A 25,149-nucleotide genomic window follows, 5' to 3' on the forward strand; every position below is an offset into this window, starting at 1 on the left:
AGAGGGCAGAAGGTGTGCATGCTCTTGACAATAAATAAGCCCCAGCCAACCAGGGAGATATCTTTGGGTTTCCACTTGCTGCTGTTCACAGTAGTTTTTCTTTTTTAAAAAATTTTATTTTATTATTGGAGTATAATTGCTTTCTAGTGTTGTATTAGTTTCTGTTGTATAACAAAGTGAATCTGCAGTATTTTTTATTTTTAATAACCGAAAACCACCAAGTTTGGTTGGTACAGTGAGGAGGAATATTCACATTTTCCAGCTACCTCGGGGCCTGTGTCAAACCATTTCTCCAACAATTTGAAAACATCATGATTTTAGTTTTAAAAAAAAAATGGGCCTTGCAATGCAATAAGCTTAGGGTAGCCATTTCAGGGGGAATTCACCATGATGCAGAATGACCCACTGGGCCTCTCCAGGCTGGCTGTACAAAGAGTTCAGAATTAAAAAGATACTGAAGAGAAAGTCTGAGCACTGATTCTAGGAATTCTGTCTCATCCCCAGCTTGTTACAAATAGTTTTATTGGGACACAGCTGCACCTGCTCACTGACACAGCTTTGCACTTTCACTCTATGATACCGCAGATATTGAATGAAAAGTGAAAGTGTCAATCACTCAGTCGTGTCCGACTCTTTGTGACCCCATGGACTGTAGCCCACCAGCCTCCTCTGTCCATGGAATTCTCCAGGCAAGAGTGCTGAAGTGGGTCGCCATTCCCTTCTCCAGGGGATCTTCCTGACCCAGAGACTGAACCCAGGTCCCCCACATAGCCGGCAGATTCTTTACCATCTGAGCCGTCAGGTTAGCCTGGCATTCAAAATACTCAGCAGGTGGCTCTTTACAGGAAACCCTTGCTTCAGGGAAACGACGTACCTTACCGTGTAGGATGTTCACAGCCTTCTTGGAGCCCCGGAAGTGAGCTGCCAATCCCCAAGGGGGCCCGGTCCCCTGTGTGTGCATTAATCCCACCTTCCCGCTGACCCACCGTGGGACTAGGGCAGGTGGGGCGTGAGAAAGCAGCACTTCCGCTTGCCGGTCCCTGTTCAAAGGCCAGAGTTGTGATCCAGGGTGTAGTAGGGGTCTGTGAGAATGAAGCCTTGGGAGGCAGAGATTTCACCTAGGTGATGGCGATGTCATCTGCAGACCTCATTTGTGTTGTTCTGTTCAGTTAACGTCACTAGATATTCATCGAGGGCGTCCTCGGTCACGTCCACCTGTGTTTCTTTCACTCTCTCTTCCCCTCTCTTCCTCAGAAGGACCTAAGGTTCTATTGAATTCCCACTGGATGCTTCAGGCAGCACCGCTGTGTATGTGTCTGTCTGTCTTTCTTCCATGAGTACACACAGAGAGGTTTTGACGCTGACTAGCGGGCAGGCACGGTAACCCCGCTCTGCCCAAAGACCTATGACAGGCTTGAGTACCACTTTCTACGGCTGGCCTGCTAACTCATTGTCATGGATGATACTGTGATGATCTCTTTGTGCCAGGGACAAATGAGTCAGGGACTCCACAGCCCTGCTTGCTGGCAGCCACAGGTGGTCTCTGGAGGGGGGTGGGGTGGGAGCTCCTGTCTGGTTCTCTGGCTGGAAAAGCTTCCTTCCCCCACCATGGCACTTCCTTCCCTGGTAAGGGCGCCCCCCTCTGAAACCTGAGGTCGGTTCGACCCCCTTCACTCTATGGTGGTCTTCTCATTGGGCAGTGTGTTCATTAAGGCAGACAAGGAGAAAGGTGAGCTGGAGGGGGGCTCAGGAATATAGAGGTCAGGGTGATCACCGGGGCAGATGTGGGTGAACAGGACTCGCCTGATGCTTCTGTGCTGTGGGGAACACACTGGCCCTCTTTGTTCACGGGGATTTCTCCTTTATGTCTCACACGTTTTCTACCTGGTGGCCTCCCATTAGAATGAGGGAAGCAGGCTCATGAAGTTGCAGAGCTTTGCTTAAGGTCATGGAACAAGTGAGTCTGAACTAAAATTGAAGTTGGTCTGACTCTGTGGTCAGAGGCCCACACGTTCTTAGCAGGTGATGGGTCAACTCAAGGATACACAGCCCAGGGCAGGCTCTGTCCCGAGAGCCAGGGTCCCTGGGCAGCTCGGCCTTCCTGATTCCTTTAGGAGTGGAGACTGTGGCCCATTCCACCCACAGCTGCATGGAGATGAGACGAGGGCTTTCCAGAAGCTGGTGGTGGTCGAGGGTTGGTAGGGGAGCCATTGGTTTCTCTTGAAGGTGCTGGTTAAAGCGAATTTTCTCTTTTGTCAATAGCTTGTACCTTCAGACATACCTTGTAAGTGCCTGGGTTAACGGTGATCACTGAGGGGCTTGTGTGAATTAGCATAGTCGGTATTGAGAACTCAGACAGGGTTTGGTCCTGGCGGTGTCCTTCCTCTCCTCCCTCGTGCCTCCCCCAACCCTCCCCTCCTTCATTCCTCATGGGTGTCTCGAGCACCTGATGTGGCTAAGGAGCTGGGCTGGGCATCGTGGCCTGGGTAGTGGGTAAAGGCGCTTTGTACCGAGTCCTTGCCATCCAAGTGGGGAACCAGACGTTGAGCGTCTGCTGTGGACCAGGCTTGTGCTGGCGATTTCATACCTGCCAACATAATTAAGCTCTTTAAGGGTCACAGCTGGGGACTTGCGTGGTGGTCCAGTGATTAAGACTTTGCCTTCCAGTGTAAGCGGGGTGGGTTTGATACCTGGTTGGGGAGCAAGATCTCACATGCCTTGAAGACAGAACATACAACAGAAGCAGTGGTGTAACAAATTCAGTAAAGATGTTAAAAATGGTCCTCATCACAGCCTGGATGGGAGGGGAGTTTGGGGGGGAATGTTGTTGTTCAGACTCTCAGTCGTGTCCGACTCTTGGTGGCCTCATGGCCTGCAGCATGCTAGGCTTCCCTGTCCTTCACTATCTCCTGGATTTTCTCAAACTCTTATCCATTGAGTCACTGATGCCATCCATCCATCTCGTCCTCTGTTACCTCCTTCTCCTCCTGCCCTCAGTCTTCTCCCAGCATCAGGGTCTTTTCCAGTGAGTCAGCTCTTCACATGGAGAGAATGAATACACACAGCTGAGTCCTTTTGCTATTCATCTGAAATTATCACATTGTTAGTCGGCTATACTTCAATACAAAAAAAAATTTTTTTAATATTTGTCCTCATCAAAAAAAAATAAAAAATCTAAAAAAAAAGTCAGAGCTGTAGGTAGACAGGCCAGTCCTCTGAGCCAAACCCCCAGTGCCTTCCTGTGTCACTCAGAGCAGAGGCCAGCTCCAGCCGGTCTCCCTGGGTGTCTCCCTGCTCTAACCCCACCCATCATGCTGCCCTCTTGGCTTAAACGGGCAGCAACAGGCCCTCTGTTCACTCATTTGACATGCTTGTGGCTTGCCCCCTCTGCCCTGCCTGCCCCCCACCACCTAAGTGCCATGGGAACCAGGACTCCCAGGGAGTATCTATTGAATCGTAGAACATCGCATGTGGGTGTCATCTTCATGCTTCGGTAAAGACACTTCGGTGCGTCTGCACAGAGAGATGCTCCGCGCGTGAACCTCAGCATTGGTACAGATCAGTCGTTAGTCAACACAGTCCCAGTAAGCATCACAGCCATTTTTTATGGAAATTGACAGTGTCAATTCTGAAACTTCCATGGAAATGCAAAGAACTAAAATAACTAGGAATCTTGAAAAAGAAGAACAAAGTTGGAAACTCTTTATACAGTTGAGAAATGTAGCTGTCACCCCTTTAACTTCTCGGTTGTTCCTTTAACCTGATCTCATGGGGCTTGTCTTCTTCCCCTTGCCCTCTTCCCTCTGCGCTTTGAGCTTCTCTGGCTCCTCCACATCATGGAGTGAAAGAGTGACTCAAATACAAGAGGGGAGGGATCCACATGTTTCTCACAATATTCAACAGGGGAAGCAACCCAGTATCCGTGGACAGAGGATGGGTAAACGGAAGGTGGTCTATGCATACAGTGGAATATGATTCAGTCTTATAAAGGAAGGAGATTCTGACACACGCCAAGACACGATAGGCCTGGAGAGTGTTATGTTGAGTGAAATAAACCCATTGCCAAAGGACAAATCCTGTATAATCCCACCTACATGAAGGCCCCAAAGAAGTGTGTGTGATTAGTTGCTCAGTCGTGTCTGACTCTCTGTGACTCCATAGACTAGTCATTTGTAGAAGTTTTGTGTATGACGAAGCAACCTCAGTTGTCCAATCAGGATTTCAGACCCTCAGCAAAGCAGACTGAAGCCCACATCCTCCTGTGAAGGTGCTCTGTCAGGGGCAGCTGGGAAAGGGCAAGACTTTTACCCTTTCCCTGTGGCTGGAGCCTAACTCACGCCGCCGGCACATAGACAGCCACCCCTTTCCTCGGAGCGCAGACCTGGGTAGCACATCATTAAATGAATGGACCGCATTTTCCATGTCTTAAAGCGTTGAACAGATTCCATATGGGAAACATTAAGCAGATGCCTGTTTGCAGATGTGCTAAGCCCACTTTAATTATGATACAAGCCTCAACTGCCGAATGGCGTGTCTCGCAAATCTATCACTGAAATACGCCTGCTGAATGGGGCTTGTGCGTAAACAGGGCTGTGGCTGCACAATTCCTTTTCCTCTTTGGCTCAGATTGGTGTCTGGGCTCACAGCAGATGAACACACACAACGAAATTATCTCAGAGCAAAGATTCATCTGTTCCCGTGAAGAATTGTTATCTAAGGTTATCATTTTTATACATGTTCCTGTTGGATTTGCTCATGTTTGGTTTAGAATTTTTATAGCCGTGTTCATGAATGAGCTTGGCTTCTTAATCATTCTTTGTTTTAATGTTCTTGTCACAGCCAGTGGGAAGCTACTGTTTAACACAGGGAGCCCAGCTCAGTGCTCTGGCAATGTAGAGGGGTAGGATCGGAGCCAGGGTCGGGGGGAGCAGAGGGAGGGTCAAGAAGGAGGGCACATATGCATACGTATAGCTGATAAAGACCCAGGTTCGATCCCTGTGTCGGGAAGATCCCCTGGAGAAGGGAATGGCAACCCACTCCAGTATTCTTGTCTGGAGAATCCCAAGGATGGAGGAGCCTGGCAGGCTACGGTCCATGGGGTCAAAAAGAGTCAGACATGACTGAGCAACTAATAGGTTTTTTTTTCCCAACATAGCTGGTACATGTATACTTATAGCCGTACACATTGTTGTACAGCAGAAACCAACACAACACTGTAAAGCAAGTATCTTCCAATTGAAAAATAAAGGGATCTGGGCTTACAGACATGATATTGGATTAGAGGAAATAGCATGTAAATAACTTTATTGTTAAAAAAACTTCATACTGTCTTTTTCATGAAATGAGTTATTTTCATTTAAAATATTGTGATCTAGAACTTGGAATTTCAAGAGTAAACATTAGTGCATTTTCAAAGTGTCGATTCTGGAGTCCTGACGTCAGACCCTCTGCTTGGAGACCAGAAGCACATGGACCATGGTGACTCCATTTCCACGTGGTCCCCGCCTGTGTCTCCATCACACTGTGCCTCGTGTTTCTGCCTCCAGGTCACCTAACTCTGGCCTCAGGACATCCTGATAGTCTTTCTGCATGGAGGGCTGGCTGGAGGGGGAGCCCCCTAGATAGAAGGGACCCTGGGGGGCATGTGAAGGAAAGGGAATCAGGAATGTGGCTCCAAGGATCACAGGCTTGTGTGGAGAAGAGGACACCTGGTCAGAGCCTGAGAGGCTTCTAGTGAGTGGCCTGGGAGAGTGAAGGCCCAGATGGTAAGGCCATCTCTGATGATTTGGGGCTGCAAGAATGTTCCTGGATTGTTACTTTTCACATCTGTGTGCCTTAAAAAAAAAAAAGAAGAAGACAGCATCAGTATCTTACAGTTTTCTGAGTACAGGTCTTTTGCCTCCTTAGATAGATTTATTCCTAGCTATTTTATTTTTTTTTTATTGCAGTGATAAATGGAATTGTTTCCTTAATTTCTCCTTCTGATCTTTCATTGTTAGTGATCTTTGCATTGGAATGCAAGAGATTTCTGTGTATTAATTTTATATCCTGCAACTTTACCAAATTCATTGATTAGCACCAGAAGTTTTCCGGTGGCATCTTTAGGATTTTCTATGTATAGCATCATGTCATCTGCAAACATTGACAGTTTTATATCTTCTTTTTCAATTTGGATTCCTTTTATTTCTTTTTATTCTCTGCCATGGCTAGGACTTCCAACACTATGTTGAAGAACAGTGGAGAGAGTGGACATCCTTGTCTCGTTCCTGACCTCAAAGGAAATGCTTTCACAACACTGTCATACCGAGTGAATTAAGTCAGAAAAGAGTAAAACAAATGTCATATATTAATGTATATGATGTGGAATTTAGTAAAATGGTGCAGATGAACCTATTTGCAAAGCAGAAATAGATACACAGATGTAGGGGTCAAACATGTGGACACCAAGGCGGAAGGAGTGGCTTGGATGAATTGAGAGGTTGGGATTGACGCATATACACTATTGATACCGTGTATAAAATGAGAACCTACTGTACAGCACAGGGAACTCTACTCAATGCTCTGTAGTGACGTACTTGGGAGATAAATCCCCAGAAGGAGGGGATATGGTGTATGTATGGCTGATTCACTTTGCTGTACAGCAGGAACCAAGAAAATATTGTAAAGCAATTATACTCAAAAGGACAGTAATTACACTCATTTGGGACCCCAATTCCTCCAGGCTGCCTAAGAGGAGTTTGTATATTTGAAGGAACAGAGAAATAAATGCTCTCCTTTAGAATGTCTTGGGAAGCTTTCAGGTTTAAGGCTTGAAATAAACAGAAGCTGCTTTGAGCTAGGTCCAGAAAGCAGTTCCCAATGTGTGATCTAGGGAACTAGGGGGTTCCATGAGGTCAAAACGATTTTTGTAATGTTGGCATATCATCTGCCTATTTACTCATGTGAGTATGCAGTGGACTTTTCTTTTTATTATTTTTGTTTGTTTTGACATGGACCATTTTTAAAGTCTTTATAGAATTTGTTACAATATCGCTTCTGTTTTATGTTTTGGCTTTTTGGCTGCAAGGCTTGTGGGATCTAGTTCCTTGACAAGGGATGGAGCCTGTGCCCCCCGCATTGGAAGGCGAAGTCTTAATCACTGGGCCACCAGGGAAGTCCCTATAGTGGACTTTTCCAGAAATTCCTTAACATCTGTCAGCTACATCTCTCTGATGCCTAATGGACAGCATGCTTGTATCTTTAAGATTTCTCAGTTTTCACCCACATACACAAGAGCTCTTCAGAGTCCTCAGTCATTTTTGAGCATGCAAATGGTTGCTGGAACCAGAAAGTTTGAGAAGCTATGGCTTAAAGCATGTGGTTTAATAGATCAGCCCAAAATGATGCTTAGTAGTAAAGAATCTGCCTGCCAGTGCAGGAGACCTGGAATGGATCCCTGGGTGGGAAAGATCCCCTGGAGAAGGAAATGGCAACCCACTCCAGCATTCTTGCCTGGAGAATCCCATGGACAAAGGAGCCTGGCAGGCTATATTCCATGGGGTAGCAGAGTCAGACACGACTTAGGGACTAAACAAAAACAGCAATAATGATGGCAACCAGAAAGACCTGTGAGAAAGGTTGAGAATCAGACAGTCATCATCTGTTCTTTTTTTTTTTTTTGCAGGAAAAACTGCAGAGACAATCTAATGGATGAGGATGAGAAAGACAGAGCAAAGAGGTAAGAGACATTTAAACCTTGTTTGTTCTCACTCTGCAGAGAAAGGCAGTCAGAGATAGAAAACACACGCTCCATGAAATACTGCATGCTCTGCCCCCAGAATTCATACCAGCCACCCCAATTCTGTTCCTTACCCTGAAGTTACTCATTGTCTAGGACTTGCCAAGTTGTTGGTAGTTTTCACATGTCTGTGTACTGACCCTGTTGACCCAGCCCTCTTTTTAAAGGCTTCTGGTTACTGCGTTTCCAGGATGGACACTCCTTGGCCAGGTGGCGTGACTGGAGCCAGGCCAGCCTGGGTTCAAATCCTACTTCTGCTGTTGGGAAGCGGTTGGCCCTGGACAATAATGGGCATAATCAGCAGCTCACACTGGACATGGAATGGCCATCCCCACTGGGCTGGGCTCTTCCGTGTATGTTGTCTCAGCTTCCTTGTTGGCCAGGATCACGGCCGCTTGGCACTGGATTTGGGTTGACCAGAAACCCCAGCTTGGTTGCTGGGACATCAATGCTGTTATAATTGTGCCCATGCTTGTTCCTTCAGTGGACATTCATTGAATCCCTTCTGTATATGAGGAGTCATAAAGTGGATATTTTGAAGGTACAGCCCAGTCGGATGTTATCAGTTTCATAAAATCAGCCCAAGTTGGCAGTTACTGCACCAGGCTCTGGGGAAAGGGAGATGAACAATAGGTGTCTTGCCCATGAGGGGTCCCAGGTTATGGTGGTGATGGGTAAGTGACCACAGATCGTTAGCTTGCACGGACATGAAATGTCCTATCTCAGGACGGTCTTCACTCATGCCCAGCGGACAAGCCTCCCTCCTCCAGGCGCTTTCCTCTTTGCTTCTCCTGCCACCGCTTGGCTGGCAGGTCCCTCCTCAAGCCCCTGAAGCCCTCTCTTCTTTTTTTTTTTTAATATTTATTTTTTTAGTTTTGGCCACTCTGGGTCTTTGTTGCTGTGCGGGATTTTCTCTAGTTGTGCTGTGAGGCTTTCTCATTGTGGTCACTTCTCTTGTCGTGTGGCATGGGCTTTAGGGCATGCAGACTTCAGTAGAAGTGGTTCCCTGGCTCCAGAGCACAGGCTCAGTAGTTGTGACCCACGGGCTTAGTTGCTCCCTGGCATGTGGGATCTTTCCAGATTAAGGATCGTACTCATGTCTTTTGCATTGGCAGGCAGATTCTTTACCACTGAGCCACCAGGGAAGCCCCCCAACAACCTCTAACACACCCGCAAAGCTGAAGGGTCTGTCCGCCTCCCCTCACAGAGCCCGCCACGACTGTCACCTACAAAATCCTCTGCTTGTAAATGACGGAGCTCTCAGAGGTCACCCAGTTCAGCGGCCCCAGGGAGTCTGTCCTTCCATCTTGCCTGGTGGTGGGCAGCCTTGAGAACCATAAACCTCCAGGCACTCAGACCTCTGAGACTCAAATCACAGGGAATGTTTGTACTGTTTGTTCATTTCCCAAAGATTTCCTTAAAAAAATCAGGGAGCAGGGAAATGGCCTGAAGTGTAGACCAACTCAGATTGGCGTGGAGTGAGGATTGTGGGGGGCTCAGCATATTCTAAATCTCTGCTTTTCCATTTGTTTGAAAGTTGTTCTGTAATAACTATTTATTTTTAAAATTCTTTTCCTGTGTATTTTTTTTTATTATAGTTGCTTTACAGTGTTGTCCTAGTCTCGGGTATACAGTAAAGTGAATCAGCCGTAGGTATTCATATATCCCCTCTTCCTTGGATTTCCTTCCCCTTTAGTCACCACAGAGCAGAGTTCCCTGTGTTATACAGCAGGTTCTCATTAGTTACCCATTTTGTACAGAGTATCAATAGTGTCTGTATGCCAATTCCAATCTCCCAATTCATCCCACCCTGCCTCCTTCCCTTGGTATCCATATGTTTGTTCTCTCTGGGTGTCATAACAATTTAAACATTGGAATCCCATTTAAACCTAAGGAACTCCTCGGATGAGTCTAACAGGCCCTTCACTTGGCACTGGGCACCATGGCTGTCTTAGGCCACCACCCATAAGGGTTGTAAAATCCATACGGGTCCCAAACAACAGGTAATTGAATAGACCAGACCAGACTAGAGTAGAGTTCTGGCACCCTGTCTCATGGGCAGGCTTCCAGCTCTCCACTCTGGGGCATCTGGCCTCTTGGTGGACTCCCAGGATGCTGTGAACAGAGAGCAGAGACCCAAGCCACATGCCTGGCTGACCCTGCCCCACCTGCTGGATTCCAGCAAGCCCCTTCACCCGATAAGCTTCCACTTTCTCAGACGCAACACGTGGGTTATCATTTCTGTCCTGCCCTCCTCTCATGTTATTTTAGGATCAGCCGCAAAATACACCAAGAAACTCTTCGTATTTGTTTTAGAAGTATTACTTGCTATGTGTGCTAACTTGCTTCAGTCATGTCCGACTCTTTGCAACCTTATGGACTATAGCCCACCAGGCTCCTCTGTCCATGGGCATTCTGCAGGCAAGAACACTGGAGCGGGCTGCCATGCCTTCCACCAGGGAATCTTCCCACCCAGGGATCGAATCCGCGACTCATGTCTCCTGCGTTGTCAGGTGGGCTCTTCACTACTAGCACCACTTGGGAAGCCTCACCTGTATGTGAAGACGAAGAACATTTTACAATAGCACATTTACAAATGATTCCCATCAGCGATACTGACAAGGTCAGCAGTGCTGGCCAGCGTTCACTGGGCATGTACTGAGTGCCCTGTTCATTTCCCGGTGCTCGGCACCAGGCTAAGAACGTTTCTATGCATTATCTCGTATTACCTCCTCCACATCCCTTTGAGGTGTGAAAGTGAAGTCGCTCAGTCGTGTCCAACTCTTTGCGACCCCATGGACTGTAGCCTATCAGGCTCCTCCGTCCATGGGATTTTCCAGGCAAGAGTGCTGGAGATGGATTGCCATTTCCTTCTCCAGGGGATCTTCCCGACCCAGGAATCGAACCCGGGTCTCCCACATTGCAAGCAGAGCTTTACTGTCTGAGCCACCAGGGAAGACCTTTGAGGTGTGCATCCCTGTTATTACCTTTTTACAGATGAGGAAACTAAGGCCCAGTAAGGTTAAGCAACTTTTCAGATACCCTAAAGCTGTAGCAGAAGTTAAATACAGCCTTCCTAAACGCCAGACTCTCTTCTTACTCCCCAGACCACACACACACGTCTCATCACGTGATAACAAATTCATTCTCTCTGGCAGGTCCAGTCTGTGTCCTAATGTGACTTTGAGTCCACAGGAGTTTGGCTTTTGCCATCTTTTATTTTTTTAATTTTTTTTGGCTGCCATAGATCTTAGCTGTGGCTCTCAGGATCTTTAGTTGTGGCATGCGAACTCTTAATTACAGCATGTGGGATCTAGTTCCCTGACCAGGGACTGAACCTGGGCCCCCTGCATTGGGAGCACAGAGTCTTAGCCACTGGACCAGCGGGAAAGTCCCACCATCATCATCTTTCATGTCACCCCCGGGCCCCAGTTTCAGCCCTGTCTCTCTACTACATGGCTTACCTCGCAATCCGGAAGAGGTATACATGCAGGATGGCATCACTGACTCGATGGGCATGAGTTTAAGCAAGCTCTGGGAGTTCGTGATGGACAGGAAAGCCTGGTGTGCTGCAGTGCATGGAGTCTCAGTGAGTTGGACACAACTGAGCAGCTGAACTGAACATGTCTTTGCATGGCTGAGTCCCTTCACAGTTCACCTGAAACTATCACAGCATTGTTAATCAGATATACCCCAAGACAAAATAAAAAGTTTGAAAAAAAAATGCATATTGAGGGTCTGCCATCCTCAGAGATCATCTGATGTAATCAGAGACATTTCAATAAAATCATGGCTAAAAACTCTTAGAAATAAATCCAATTGTCGGGAGTTTCCATTTATTCCCATCCCCATTTGCTTTGAGCCATGGGCACCCACTCCCCTAAATTGCCTATTCAGAAACCTCCCGGCCCAGACACTGGGAAGCAAAGCCGCTGGTCCTCACCCCTCTCTCGTCCTCAGATTGGGAAACGGGTTTAGACTGTTTGGGAATACCCTGTTCTCTTTGCCAGAATAGCAGCAATAATGCAGTATTCTTCATAACACCTGGGGGGAGAAAAGGACAAAATAAACACAATCCTAAAACTGTGTCACTTCCAAAGCCTCTAGCTGTGGGATTTTTTAGCTGCAACGTGGGAAGCCCTTCCCTAATCCCATCTGGAGGCCCAATAGGAATTGTTTGCACTCCTGATATTTTTGATGAGATTAGTAGAAGTATTGAGCTTCAGAACTCTTGTCTCCAGAAAACATGAGCTATATTTGGCAAGGTTTTCAAAGCTTTGGGGAATTCATGGTGTATTTGGATTGTTTGATCGAGTATTCTAAACCAGGACACAGATCCACTTTCTTCTTTAAATTTCCATGTAAATCCAGTGAGGATTAATTGTACGCCCTATCGTGCATACAGAACAATATGCTATTTTCTTTAGTGGAAGATGCAAAAACATGGTCCTTGTGCTCAAAACAGAAACAGTTTGGTTGAGAGACATTTGGATCTCTGGATAATGAGACACAGTTTACCATCTTGTGTTCCAGTCTTAAACACATCTTTTTAACTCTAATGTGACACAGTTTTGTGGAGGGTGTGTGTGTGTGTGTTTCATCCAGGAAGTAGTGCAGTGTGGCAGGAAGTACACAGGCTTAGAATCAGACAACCCCAGCTTTGATTCTTACCACTTTTACTTTCCGCCTTTAGATGAGCTATTATACTAAACCTCTCTTAGCCTCAATTTCCTACTCTGTAAAATGGGGGTGTAAATGGCCATATAGTCAAAACAAAGGTTTTTTCAGTAGTCATGTACAGTTGTAAAAGTTGGACTATAAAGAAAGCTGAGCTTTGAAGAATTGATGCTTTTGAACTGTGGTGGTGGAGAAGACTCTTGAGAGTCCCTTGGACAGCAAGGAGATCAACTCAGTCAATCCTAAAGGAAATCAACCCTGAATATTCATTGGTAGGACTGATGCTGAAGCTCCAATAATTTGGCCACCTGACTTGAAGAGCTGACTCATGGGAAAAGACCCTGATACTGGGAAAGACTGAAGACAAAAGGAGAAGGGGCAGCAGAGGATGAGATGGTTGGATGGCATCACCAACTCAATGGACGTGAATTTGAGCAAACTCCTGAAGAGAGTGAAGGACAGGAAAGCCTGTTGTGCTGCAGTCCATGGGGTTGCACAGAGTTGGACATGACTTAGCAACTGAACAACAATAGCCATACCCTCTTCCTAGGGTTTTTGGAGGAACTATTAATAAATGGAGCTCAGTGGAAGCCCCTAGCACAGTGCAGGGTACACAGTGCTGATAAGAAAAGTTGACACAGGACACACGCTATGTGTCTGCAGCATTTTACTTAATTAACTCTAAACCTTGACAGGTTATTTTTAGCTCCATGGTGGCTCAGATGGTGAAGAATCAGCCTGCAATGCAGGAGACCTGGGCTCGATCCCTGGGTAGGGAAGATCCCCTGGAGGAGTGCATGGCAACCCACTCCAGTATTCTTGCCTGGAGAATCCCATGGACGGTGAAGCCTGGTGGGCTACAGTCCATGGGGTCGTAAAGAGTCAGACACGACTAAGTGACCAACACACACATTACGTTGAAGAAACCCAAGACTGAGCAGGCAGACAGGGGCAGGCAGGGATTCACATGTAGGCATCAGTTTCTAAAGTCTGGACTCCTGGGAGCTTCTTATGACATGACTCACCCATGTGCCCAAGGGGTAGGGACAGAAAGAGCAGGTAAGAACCATCACTTTCCAAAGAAAACAAGTTTCTATCACTTGGCACTCTCATAAAATACAGCCCACTGCATTTCTTTTTCTTTTATTTGTTTATTTATGGCTATGCTGGGTCTTCGTTGCTGTATGTGGCTTTCTGTAGTTGGGGTGAGTGGGGGCAACTCTGATCGTGGTTCAGTCTCCTCATGGCAGTTGCTTCTGTAGTTGTGGAGCAGGGGCTGTAGAGCGCAGGTTCGTAGTGGCACAGTTGGCACAGGCCCACTTGCCCCACAGCATGTGGGATCTTCCGGGAGAAGGGAGCGAACCAGTGTCCCTGGCACTGGCAGGGGGACTCCCAACCGCTGGACTGCCAGCGAGGTCCTCACTCCATTTCTTGATAGAACTGAATGCTACGAAGAAAGGCTTTCATGTGAGCCTCTTCCTTTAAGCCAATATTAAATGGTCAATGCATTGGCGTTAATTAAAAGTGCATTATTGCGTATCGGTGAAGGCCCAGTTCCATAACCTCGTGCATTCCTATGGAGGGAGGGAGTGGGGTGGTGAGGTTAGAATTGTGCTGCCCCTGGCAGGACATTTGGTCCTGGCCAGAATGTTCAAGAGATGCTTGGTCTAGAAGATGCTTGTCCTCGGATGGCCAATAAACACATAAAAGATGCTCAATATCGCTAATTATTAGAGAAATGCAAATCAGAACTACAATGAGTTATCACCTCACAACAGTCAGAATGGCCATCATTAAAAAATCTACAAACAATAAAAATTTTAAAAACTACAAACAAGAGATGCTGGAGAGGATATAGAGAAAAGGGAACCCTCTTGTCCTGTTGGTGGGAATGTAAATTAATACAGCCACTGTGGAGAATAGTATGGAGATTGTTAAAAAACTAGGAATAAAATTACCATATGACCCAGCAATCTCACTACTGGGCATATACCCTGAGGAGATCATAATTGAAAAACACACATGTACCACAGTGTTCATAGCAGCACTATTTACATTGGCCAGGATGTGAAAGCAACTTAGATTGTCCATCGACAGATCAATGGATAAAGAAGGTGTGGTACATATACACAATGGAATATTACTCAGCCATAAAAAAGAACAGGTTTGAGTCAGTCCTAGTGAGGTGCATGAACCTAGAGCCTGTTATACAGAGTGAAGTAAGTCAGAGAAAAACAAATATAGTATCTTAACACATATCTAAGGTTCTATGAAAACCTACAAGACCTTCTAGAACTAACACCCAAAAAAGATGTCCTTTTCATTATAGGGGACTGGAATGCAAGAGTAGGAAGTCAAGAAACACCTGGAGTAACAGGCAAATTTGGCCTTGGAATACGGAATGAAGCAGGGCAAAGACTAATAGAGTTTTGCCAAGAGAACGCACTGGTCATAGCAAACACCCTCTTCCAACGGCACGAGAGAAGACTCTACACATGGACATCACCAGAAATCAGATTGATTATATTCTTTGCAGCCAAAGATGGAGAAGCTCTATAGAGTCAGAAAAAACAAGACCGGGAGCTGACTGAGGCTCAGATCATGAACTCCTTATTGCCAAATTCAGACTTAAGTTGAAGAAAGTAGGGAAAACCACTAGACCATTCAGGTATGACCTAAATCAAATCCCTTATGATTATACAGTGGAAGTGAGAAATAGATTTAAGGGACTAGATCTGATAGACAGTGTGCCTGATGAACTATAGACGGAGGTTCCTGACATTGTACAGGAGGCAGAGATCAAGACCATCCCCGAAAAAAAGAAATGCAAAAAGGTAAACTGGCTATCGGAGGAGGCCTTACAAATAGCTGTGAAAAGAAGAGAAGCAAAAAGCAAAGGAAGAAAGGAAAAATATACCCATTTGAATGTAGGGTTTCAAAGAATAGCAAGGAGAGATAAGAAAGCCTTGCTCGGTGATCAATGCAAAGAAATAGAGGAAAGCAATAGAATGGGAAAGACTAGAGATCTCTTCAAGAAAATTAGAGATACTAAGGGAACATTTCATGCAAACATGGGCTCGATAAAGGACAAAAATGGTATGGATCTAACAGAAGCAGAAGATATTAAGAAGAGATGGCAAGAATACACAGAAGAACTGTACAAAAAAGATCTTCATGACCCAGATAATCACAATGGTGTGATCACTCACCTAGAGCCAGACATCCTGGAATGCAAAGTCAAATGGGCTTAGGAAGCATCACTAGGAACAAAGCTAGTAGAGGTCATGGCATTCCAGTTGAGCTATTTCAAATCCTGTGAAAGTGCTGCACTCAAAATGCCAGCAAATTTGGAAAACTCAGCAGTGGTCACAGGACTGGAAAAGGTCAGTTTTCGTTCCAATCCCAAAGAAAGGCAATGCCAAAGAATGCTCAAACTACCACACAATTGCACTCATCTCACACGCTAGTAAAGTAATGTTCAAAATTCTCCAAGCCAGGCTTCAACAATATGTGAACTGTGAACTTCCAGATGTTCAAGCCGGATTTAGAAAAGGCAGAGGAACCAGAGACCAAATTGCCAACATCCGCTGGATCATCGAAAAAGCAAGAGAGTTCCAGAAAAACATGTATTTCTGCTTTATTGACTATGCCAAAGCCTTTGACTGTGTGGATCACAATAAACTGTGGAAAATTCTTAAAGAGACGGGAATACCAGACCAGCTGACCTGCCTCTTGAGAAACCTGTATGCAGGTCAGGAGGCAACAGTTAGAACTGGACATGGAACAACAGACTGGTTCCAAATAGGAAAAGGAGTACATCAAGGCTGTATATTGTCACCCTGCTTATTTGAATTATATGCAGAGTACATCATGAGAAACACTGGGCTGGAGGAAGCACAAGTTGGAATCAAGATTGCTGGGAGAAATATCAATAACCTCAGATATGCAGATGACACCACCCTTGTGGCAGAAAGTGAAGAAGAACTAAAGAGCCTCTTGATGAAAGTGAAAGAGAAGAGTGAAAAAGTTGGCTTAAAGCTCAACCAACATTCAGAAAACGAAGATCGTGGCATCTGATCCCATCACTTCATGACAAATAGATGGGAATACAGTGGGAACAGTGTCAGACTTTATTTTCTAAGGCTCCAAAATCCCTGCAGGTGGGGACTGCAGCCATGAAATTAAAAGATGCTTATTCCTTGGAAGGAAAGTTATGACTAACCTAGACAGCATATTAAAAAACAGAGACATTACTTTGCCAACAAAGGTCTGTCTAGTCAAGGCTATGGTTTTTTCCAGTAGTCATGTATGGATGTGAGAGTTGGACTGTGAAGAAAGCTGAGCACCAAAGAATTGATGCTTTTGAACTGTGGTGTTGGAGAAGACTCTTGAGAGTCCCTTGGACTGCAAGGAGATCCAACCAGTCCATCCTAAAGGAAATCAGTCCCAAATATTCATTGGAAGGACTGATGTTGAAACTGAAACTCCACTACTTGGGCCACCTAATGCGAAGAACTGATTCATTTGAAAAGACCTTGATGCTGGGAATGATTGAAGGCAGGGGGAGAAGGGGACGACAGAGGATGAGATGGTTGGATGGCATCACTGACTCAATGGACATGAGTTTGAGTGAACTCCAGGAGTTGGTGATGGACAGGGAGACCTGACGTGCTGCGGTTCATGGGGTCGCAAAGAGTCGGACACGACTCAGCGACTGAACTGAACTGGTAGAATCTATAAAAACGATATTGATGAACCTATTTGCAGGGAAGGATTGGAGACGCAAATACAGGGAGGAAACTTGTGGACACAATGAGGGAAGGAGAGAGTGGGACAAATGGAGAATGTAACATTGATATATATATACTGCCATGTGTAAAATAGATAGCTGGTGAGAAGCTGCTACATAACACAGGGAGCCCAGCCTGGTTCTCTGTGATGGCCTAGATGGGTAGGATGAGGGGAGGAGAGGGAGGCTCAAGAGGGAGGGGATATATGTACAACTATGGCTAATAGGCATCGGTGTACAGCAGAAACCATCACAACATTGTAAAGCAGTTTTCCTCCAATTAAAAAAAAAGATGCTTGATTCTATCCAAAACATCCATGAACATATTTAGTCCATGCCAAATGGTTTTGGACAGGACTAAAACATCAAGGACCTTCTGGCACGACCAAACATCTCCCTGCACATTTGAACAGACCAAATGTCTGCTAACCATGTCAGCTGTTTTTTTTTTAATTAAAGTATAGCTGATTTACAGTGTTGTGTTTGTTGCAGGTATACAGCTAAGTGATTCAGTTATATATATCTGTCTTTTTCCGTTATAAATCTGTCTTTTTCAGATGCTTTTGACTTATAAGTTATTGCAAGGTATTAAGTATAGTTCTCTGTGCTATGCAGTGGGTACCTTGTTGTTTATCTGTTTTATATATAGTATGTACATATATCAATCCCCAGATCCTCCTTTATCCCTCTCTCCCTTTCCCCTTTGGTAACTGTAGGTTTGTGTTTTGAGAGCCTGTTTCTGTTTTGTAAATAAGTCCATTTGTCTCATGTTCTGAGATTCCACATGTAAGGGATATCATATGATATCTGTGGTTCTCTGGGTTACTTCACTTAGTATAATAACTTCTAGGTCCTTCCATGGTGCTGCAAGGGGCATTATTTCATTCTTATTGTGGCCTTTTGTTAATAAGGATTAAGAGTGCCAGGCGAGAGTAGCTGGTTCTCACTGCATAGTGCTGGTTCTGAAACATAGGCTAGACCATTTTATTATTCTTTGACTCTAATCCTTAGTCTCAACACTAATGAAATGATGCAGGCAAGAGAGAGGAGTTAAAAACAATAAATAAGAGTCCTTTCCCTGCAGTTTTGCAGTATCAAGCTTCTCAGAAGGAAAAGCTTCAGTCTTGGGAAGCTGATTGTTACTTTCTGTCCCCCCTGGGGGCAAGTGGAAGGTACAAATAAGAATACAGAGCCTAACCCTGCCCTCTAGGAGCTTTTCAGCAGGTTGGGAGCATCCTTGAAAAACAAGTACGGAGGGGAAAGAAAACATCCCCAAGAGGTCTGTGTTGAGCAGAGCTGGGATGATGATCAGAATTTGTGAGCTCTGCTTTCTCAGCCAAGTGCCCGTTCATGGAGAGATAACTTGGTTACTAGGAAAGACTGACCTTGTTGTTTCATTTCTCTGGATGTAAATTCTGTATGTCTAACAGGAAGGGCAGGCCATCACCATAAAGGTTGTAGTGAACTCAGATGTTCTACTCTGTGCACACTTGCTAGGGCCCCTGTGTGCAGGCTTGGTGCGGAGTGAGAAAGCCTGGCCCCAGGCGATATACACTGCCATTCCCAATTGGAGCCCATCCATCATGCTTTCCTTTCATAGGCTCTTGACTGCATGTTCTGTACATCATCGTGAGCCCACACACAGGGGGAAATGGCAGTAAAAAAATAGTGAGCCTTCCTTTCTGTCTGTTTTATTTGGTGATGAAGGCACTAGCAGGCATTGCAAGAACATAGCAGCATCAGGACACACAATTCATTTCTATTAGCCTGGAGTTTCCAGATGAGTGACTCTGTGTTCAAAACAAAGGGGAGAGTAGCAGTGTGCTTGCAGGCAGAATGCTAATTCTTACTGTGGCCCAGTAAAGAGAGACAGGAAAGGTGCCTCCCTCCATTTGGGGCTCTTGGCTTTCACCCTCGTGGGGTCCCTTGGTTGGCCAAGAAGACTTGTCAGAAGGAGAAATGTGTTCATGGTAGACCTAGAAATTTGGGACCGTCCCAGCTCAGAGACCCAGAACCTTTCTGGGAGCATTGGAGACAAAGGGCAATTTCCTAAACTCCCTTTCAATCATTTTAATAATTTTTTTTAAGTTTTTATGTTATGTTGGAGCAAAAGAGTCAGACACAACTTAGTGACTAAACATAACAAAAAATAGTTGATTAAAAATGTTGTGTTAGTTTCAGGTGTGTGCAGCACTTGCACAGCATCATCTTTTAGGATTTGAAATAGCTCAGCTGAAATTCCATCATCTCCACTAGCTTTGTTTATTGTAATGTTTCGTAAATCCAATCCCGGGCTTCCCTTGTGACTCAGGGGATAAAGAATCTGCCTGCAATGCGGGAGACCTGGGTTCAGTCCCTGGGTTGGGAAGATCCCCTGGAGAAGGGAAAGGCTACCCACTCCAGTAGTCTGGCCTGGAGAATTCCATGGACTGTATAGCCCATGGGGTTGCAAAGAGTCGGACACGACTGAGCAACTTTCACTTTCCTAAATCCCACTTGACTTCACACTCCAGGATACCTGGGTCTAGGTGAGTGAATACACCATTGTGGTTATCTAGATCATTTAAGACTTTTTTTATATATAGTTCTTCTGTGTATCCTTGCCACCTCTTCTTAACCTCCTCTGCTTCTGTTAGGTGCTTGCCATTTCTGTCCTTTATTGTGCCCATCTTTGCATGAAATTTTCTCTTGGTATCTCTAATTTTCTTGAAGAGTTCTAGTCTTTCCCATTCTATTGTTTTCTCTGTTTCTTTGCATTGCTCACTTAAGAAAGCCTTCTTATCTCTCCTTGCTGTTCTTTGGAACTCTGCATTCAGATGGGTATATGTTTCCTTTTCTCCTTTGCCTTTTGCTTCTCTTCTTTCCTCAGCTCTTTGTAAGGCCTCCCCAGACAGCCACTTTGCCTTGTCGCATTTCTTTTTCTTTGGGATGGTTTTAGTCACCACCGCCTGTGCAGTGTTATGAACCTCCATCTGTAGTTCTTCAGGCACTCTGTCTACCAGACCTAATCCCTTGAAGGGATTAGATGAGGTGACAAACAGTTGTCACCTCCACTGTAGGGATTTGATTTAGGTCATACCTGAATGTTCTACTGGTTTTCCCTACTTTCTTCAATTTGAGCCTGAATTTTGCAATAAGGAGCTCATGATATGAAACATGGTCAGCCTCAGGTCTTGTTTTTGCTGACTCTCTAGAGCTTTTCCATCTTTAGCTACAAAGAATAGAATCAATCTGATTTCAGCATTGACCATCTGGTGATATCCATGTGTAGAGTCATCTCTTATGTTGTTGGAAGAAAGTGTTTGCTAATGATGAGTTCTTGCCTGGAGAATCCCAGGGACGGGGGAGCCTGGTGGGCTGCCGTCTATGGGGTCGCACAGAGTCGGACACGACTGAAGTGACTTAGCAGCAGCAGCAGCATAGTGAAGTGATTATATATGTGTGCACCTATTCTTTTTCAAGTTCTTTTCCCATTTAGGTTATTACAGAATATTTAGCAAAGTTTCCTGTGCTAAAAAATAAGTCTTTGTTGGTTATCTCTTTTTTTAATGAATTTTTATTGGAGTATAGTTGATTTACAATAGTGTGTTAGTTTCTACTGTATAGTAAAGTGAATCAGTTATACATAGATATATATCCACTCTTTTTTAGATTCTTTTTCTGTACAGGTCATTACAGAGTTTTGAGTGGACTTCCCTGTGCTATACAGTAGGTTCTTATTAATTATCTACTTTATATATAGTAGGCGTATATGTCAATCCCAATCTCCCAATTTATCGCTCCCCAGCTTTTCCCCTGGTAAACATAAAGGTTATCTATTTTAAATATAGCGGTGTGCACATTGCAGCCCCACACACCCAGTCTGTTTTTTTTTTAATTTTTATTTTTGCTTGCACTTGGCCTCCATTCTGGTGTTCGGGCTTCTCACTGTGGTGCTTCTCTTACGGTGGAGCACAGGCTCTGGAGTGCGGGCTTCAGTAGTTGAGGCACCCGGGCTTCGTTGCTCCAAGACATGTGGAATCTTCCCGGAACAGTGATCGAATCCATGTCCCCTGCATTGGCGGGCAGATTCCTATCGACCGGACCACCAGAGAAGTCCCCTCAATCTATTTTAAATTGAAAAGCATGCTCAGAAGTTCCCTATCTTGAAAACGCAGCCCTTTTCTCAGATAAACATTCCTGTTAGAGTTTTGGTGACAAGCACCTAAGGATTGTGTGAAATCCTCCCCTCAGGGAACCATTAAGTCAGAATCACTAGGAAATGAAGGCAGCTTCCCCTTTAAGCCCCAACATTTCCTGATAACTCTGGTTAAGAGTCAAAATGTCCCTGATACATCTCGAGAGGAAAGAGCAGGCTCAGTGGGGGCTGCACCGTAGGAAGCAGACGGAGTGCAGAGATTTCTCTAAGAGAGGAGTGTGACACCAGCCTGACCTGTCTTGATCCCTGTGGGGTGACTTACCTGCCGCAACAGATTACATTCTCTCTCTCTTTTTTGTTGTTGTGCCCTATTCTTTGCAATCCCATGAACTGCAGCACGCCCCCATGAACTGAAGCACGCCAGGCTTCCCTGTCCTTCACTCTCACCCACAGTTTGCTCAAACTCATGTCCGTTGAATCGCTGATGTCATCCAACCATCTCAGAAAATACAATCTGTCACCGTTTCTACTTAAAAAAAAAATGTTTGGCAACACCCCACAGCATGTGGGACCTTATTTCCCCAACCAGGGATCAAACCCACACCCCCTGCATTGGAAGGCAGAATTTTAACCACTGGACCACTGGGAAAGTCCCTTGGTGTTCTGTTCTTAAACAGAATTGCTGGACCTGGACCTGGCAGTGCTCCCAAACCCTGCTGCCTTGGTGTATAGGGATGCTGGTGGTTATGGAGATGAGGAGAGGTGACCCAGGCCTTACATGAATCTTGCTTTAATGCCAGGGTTTCCCAAAACTCGTTCTAGGAAACACTAGTCCCAGGAAGTGCCTTTGAAAACATGTTGGAGCTGCACTATTTACTGCGTCTCCCTTTTGGAAAGTTTCAGAGCTTCTTAGCACATGAAAGGTGCTACGATTGCAATTAGCACATGAGCAAACAAAAATCCTTTTCATTTTATGTCACGCTGCCTTGGGAAAAAAGGGAAAAAACAAACGAAAAAATAGTAACAACAGAACAAACTTCTCTGGCTATGCTTGCTTCTTTCTCCAAATAATTCTTCCTAATTTTCCATGGAAGACCCTTAGCCCAATACTGTCTTATGCAGTAGGTGTGTCCATTGTATCCTAGTAATTTGGGGTATGTTTTCTTGTGCATAAACAACACCAAAACAACACTTGACAAATACTGAAATGTTTAAAGAAATAATCAAAGATGGTTTATAATCATACCACTTAGAGCTATAGACACTGTTAATATTTTGACGTATTTCCCATCACGTTTTTTCTATATTTCCATCAATTTTTAAAAAATTTTATTGAAGCATAACTGATTTACAATGTTGTGTTAATTTCTGCTGTACAGCAAAGTGCCTCAGTTATACATATATATATATTTTTTCATACTCTTCTCCATTATGGTTTATCACAGGATATTACGTAGAGTTCCCTGTGCTATAGAGTAGAACCTAGTTATTTATCCATCCTGTTGATAATAGTTTGCATCTGTTAACCCCAGACTCCAGTCCCTTCCTCACCTCCCCCTTGGTGACCACAAGTCTGCTCTCTGTGTTTGTGAATCTGTTTATGTTTCGTAGATATGTTCCTTTGAGTCATATTTTGGATTCCACATGTAAGTGACATATGGTATTTGTCTCTCTCATTATGACTTCACTTAGTATAATGATCTCTAGGCCCATCTATGTTGCTCCAGATGACATTACTTCATTTTTTATGACTGAGTAGTATTTCGCTGTGTGTGTGTGTGTGTGTATGCACACCACATCTTCTTTATCCATTCATCTGTGGGTGAACATTTAGCTAGTTCCCATGTTTTGGCGATTATAAAGAGTGCTGCTAGGAACGTAGGGATGCATGCCTCATTTCAGATTATATTCAGTGTATAATAGTGGCTGTACCAATTTACATGACAGGAATACTCTTATAAGGTCTTAGTTACTGTGGCTGATCAGACTCTAATTTATTCTTCGTGGAAGTTCACACGCCTGGACAGGACTCTTCTTCGTGTAGAGGGCACTGAAGACCGATGCTACTCCTGAACGTTGCACATCACAGTGGCCTCTCTGGACATTTACAGTGAGCCCATACTTGGCATATTTCCGTCCTACGTGAAATTTGAGTCCCTTCCACAACCACGCCCTCTGCTTCAAGGGCTACAAAGGAAGTAGAAGACCTAATCTGGAAACCTTCTCAGACAGGTTTCTTCTGCTTGGTTTATAACACTCAGATTTGGGAGACCTAGTCTAAACTCTGTATCAGTTTCTCTTTTCAGCCTCATCCTATACTATAGAACCAGTTAGCCCAGATAAGAAATGCCGGAATTCCCACGTGGAAGGAACTTGGGCATCAGGGAGCCCGTATTTTAAGCATTAACTATCTGGATATCCCCAGAATTTACAAGATTAACGCAAAGGCATAATTTGCTTATGGCTATCCAGGCTGGATGGGGCTTGGCGGGAAATGCTTGTCCCTGTTCCTTGTGGTCTCAGCTAGAGCCATTCAAGGATGATGGACAGAGACTTTCCTGATAGTCCAATGGCTAAGATTCTGTGGCCCCGATGCAGGGAGCCCAGGTTCAATCCCTGGTCTGGGAACTAGATCCCCAACTCAGAGTTGCCATGCTGCAACCTAAGATCACGCGTGCTGCAGCTAAGACTGAGAATAGTTACACAGATAGGTAGACAGGCAGACAGACAAACAGAGAGAGGGATGGGTGATGGACAGAACCATCTGAAGATGCACTTGCTCGTGGCTGGTGTGGATGTTGTCAGCTGGGACAGTTTTTTCTACATGGAGGTGGAGGCGTGGCCTTCTCCTGACAGGTGATTGGGTTTGAGGATGAACATTATAAGAAAAAGCTGGGGGAGAAGAGGGAGCCGGTGTCCCCTTAGTACCTGGTCTTGGAAGTCAGGTAGGGTTACTTTGCCACCTTCCACCCATGAGACACAAGTTTCTGAGGTCAGCCAGCCGTTCTCAAGGGAGGGGAATTAGAACTCATCTTCTCATGGAGTAAGTTGTAAAGAATTTTGAATTATCTGGTTTATAATGACTCTATCAACTCTATTTGATATTCTTTAATAACCCATATGGGAAAAGAATCAGAAAAAGAATGGATATATGTATATGTATAATTGATTCACTTTACTGTACACCTGAAACTAATACAATAATGTAAATCAAATACGTGTTGTTGTTCAGTTGCTAAGTCGTGTCTGACTCTCTGTGACCCCATGGACTGCAGCACCCCAGGCTTCCCTGTCCTTCGGTGTCTCCCGGAGTTTGCTCAAACTTATGTCCATTGAGTCAGTGATACCATCCAACCATCTCATCCTCAGTTGCCCCCTTCTCCTCTTGCCCTCAAACTTTCCCAGCTCCAGGGTCTTTTCCATTGAGTCAGCTCTTCCCATCAGGTGGCCAAAGTATTGGAGCTTCAGCTTTAGCATCAGTCCTTCCAATGATTATTTGGAGTTGATTTCCTTTAGGAGTGACTGGTTTGATTTCCTTGCTGTCCAAGGAACACTCAAGAGTCTTCTCCAGTACCACAACTCAAAAACATCAATTCTTTGATGCTCAGCCTTCTTTATGGTCTAACTCTCACATCCATACGTGACTTCTGGAAAAACAATAGCTTTGACCATACAGACCTTCATCTGCTATCTAGGTTTGTCATAGCTTTTCTTCCAAGGAGTAAGCGTCTTTTCATTTCATGGCTGCAGTCACCATCTGCAGTGATT

General features: G+C 44.9%; 1 protein-coding gene across 2 annotated transcripts in view; it reads left to right on the forward strand.

Moving 5' to 3' along the window:
* Positions 1-25,149, forward strand: part of NPAS2 (neuronal PAS domain protein 2) — a 152,402-nt gene that overhangs the window by 19,051 nt on the left and 108,202 nt on the right. For both annotated transcript variants that reach the window (XM_010829646.1, XM_010829647.1), the window contains exon 2: positions 7,664-7,717. In XM_010829646.1, coding sequence (XP_010827948.1) covers positions 7,664-7,717 — 54 coding nt within the window. The remainder of the gene's footprint in view (positions 1-7,663; positions 7,718-25,149) is intronic.

The sequence above is a fragment of the Bison bison genome, unplaced genomic scaffold (genome assembly GCF_000754665.1).
Source record: "Bison bison bison isolate TAMUID 2011002044 unplaced genomic scaffold, Bison_UMD1.0 scf7180017864508, whole genome shotgun sequence".
Taxonomy (NCBI): domain Eukaryota; kingdom Metazoa; phylum Chordata; class Mammalia; order Artiodactyla; family Bovidae; genus Bison; species Bison bison.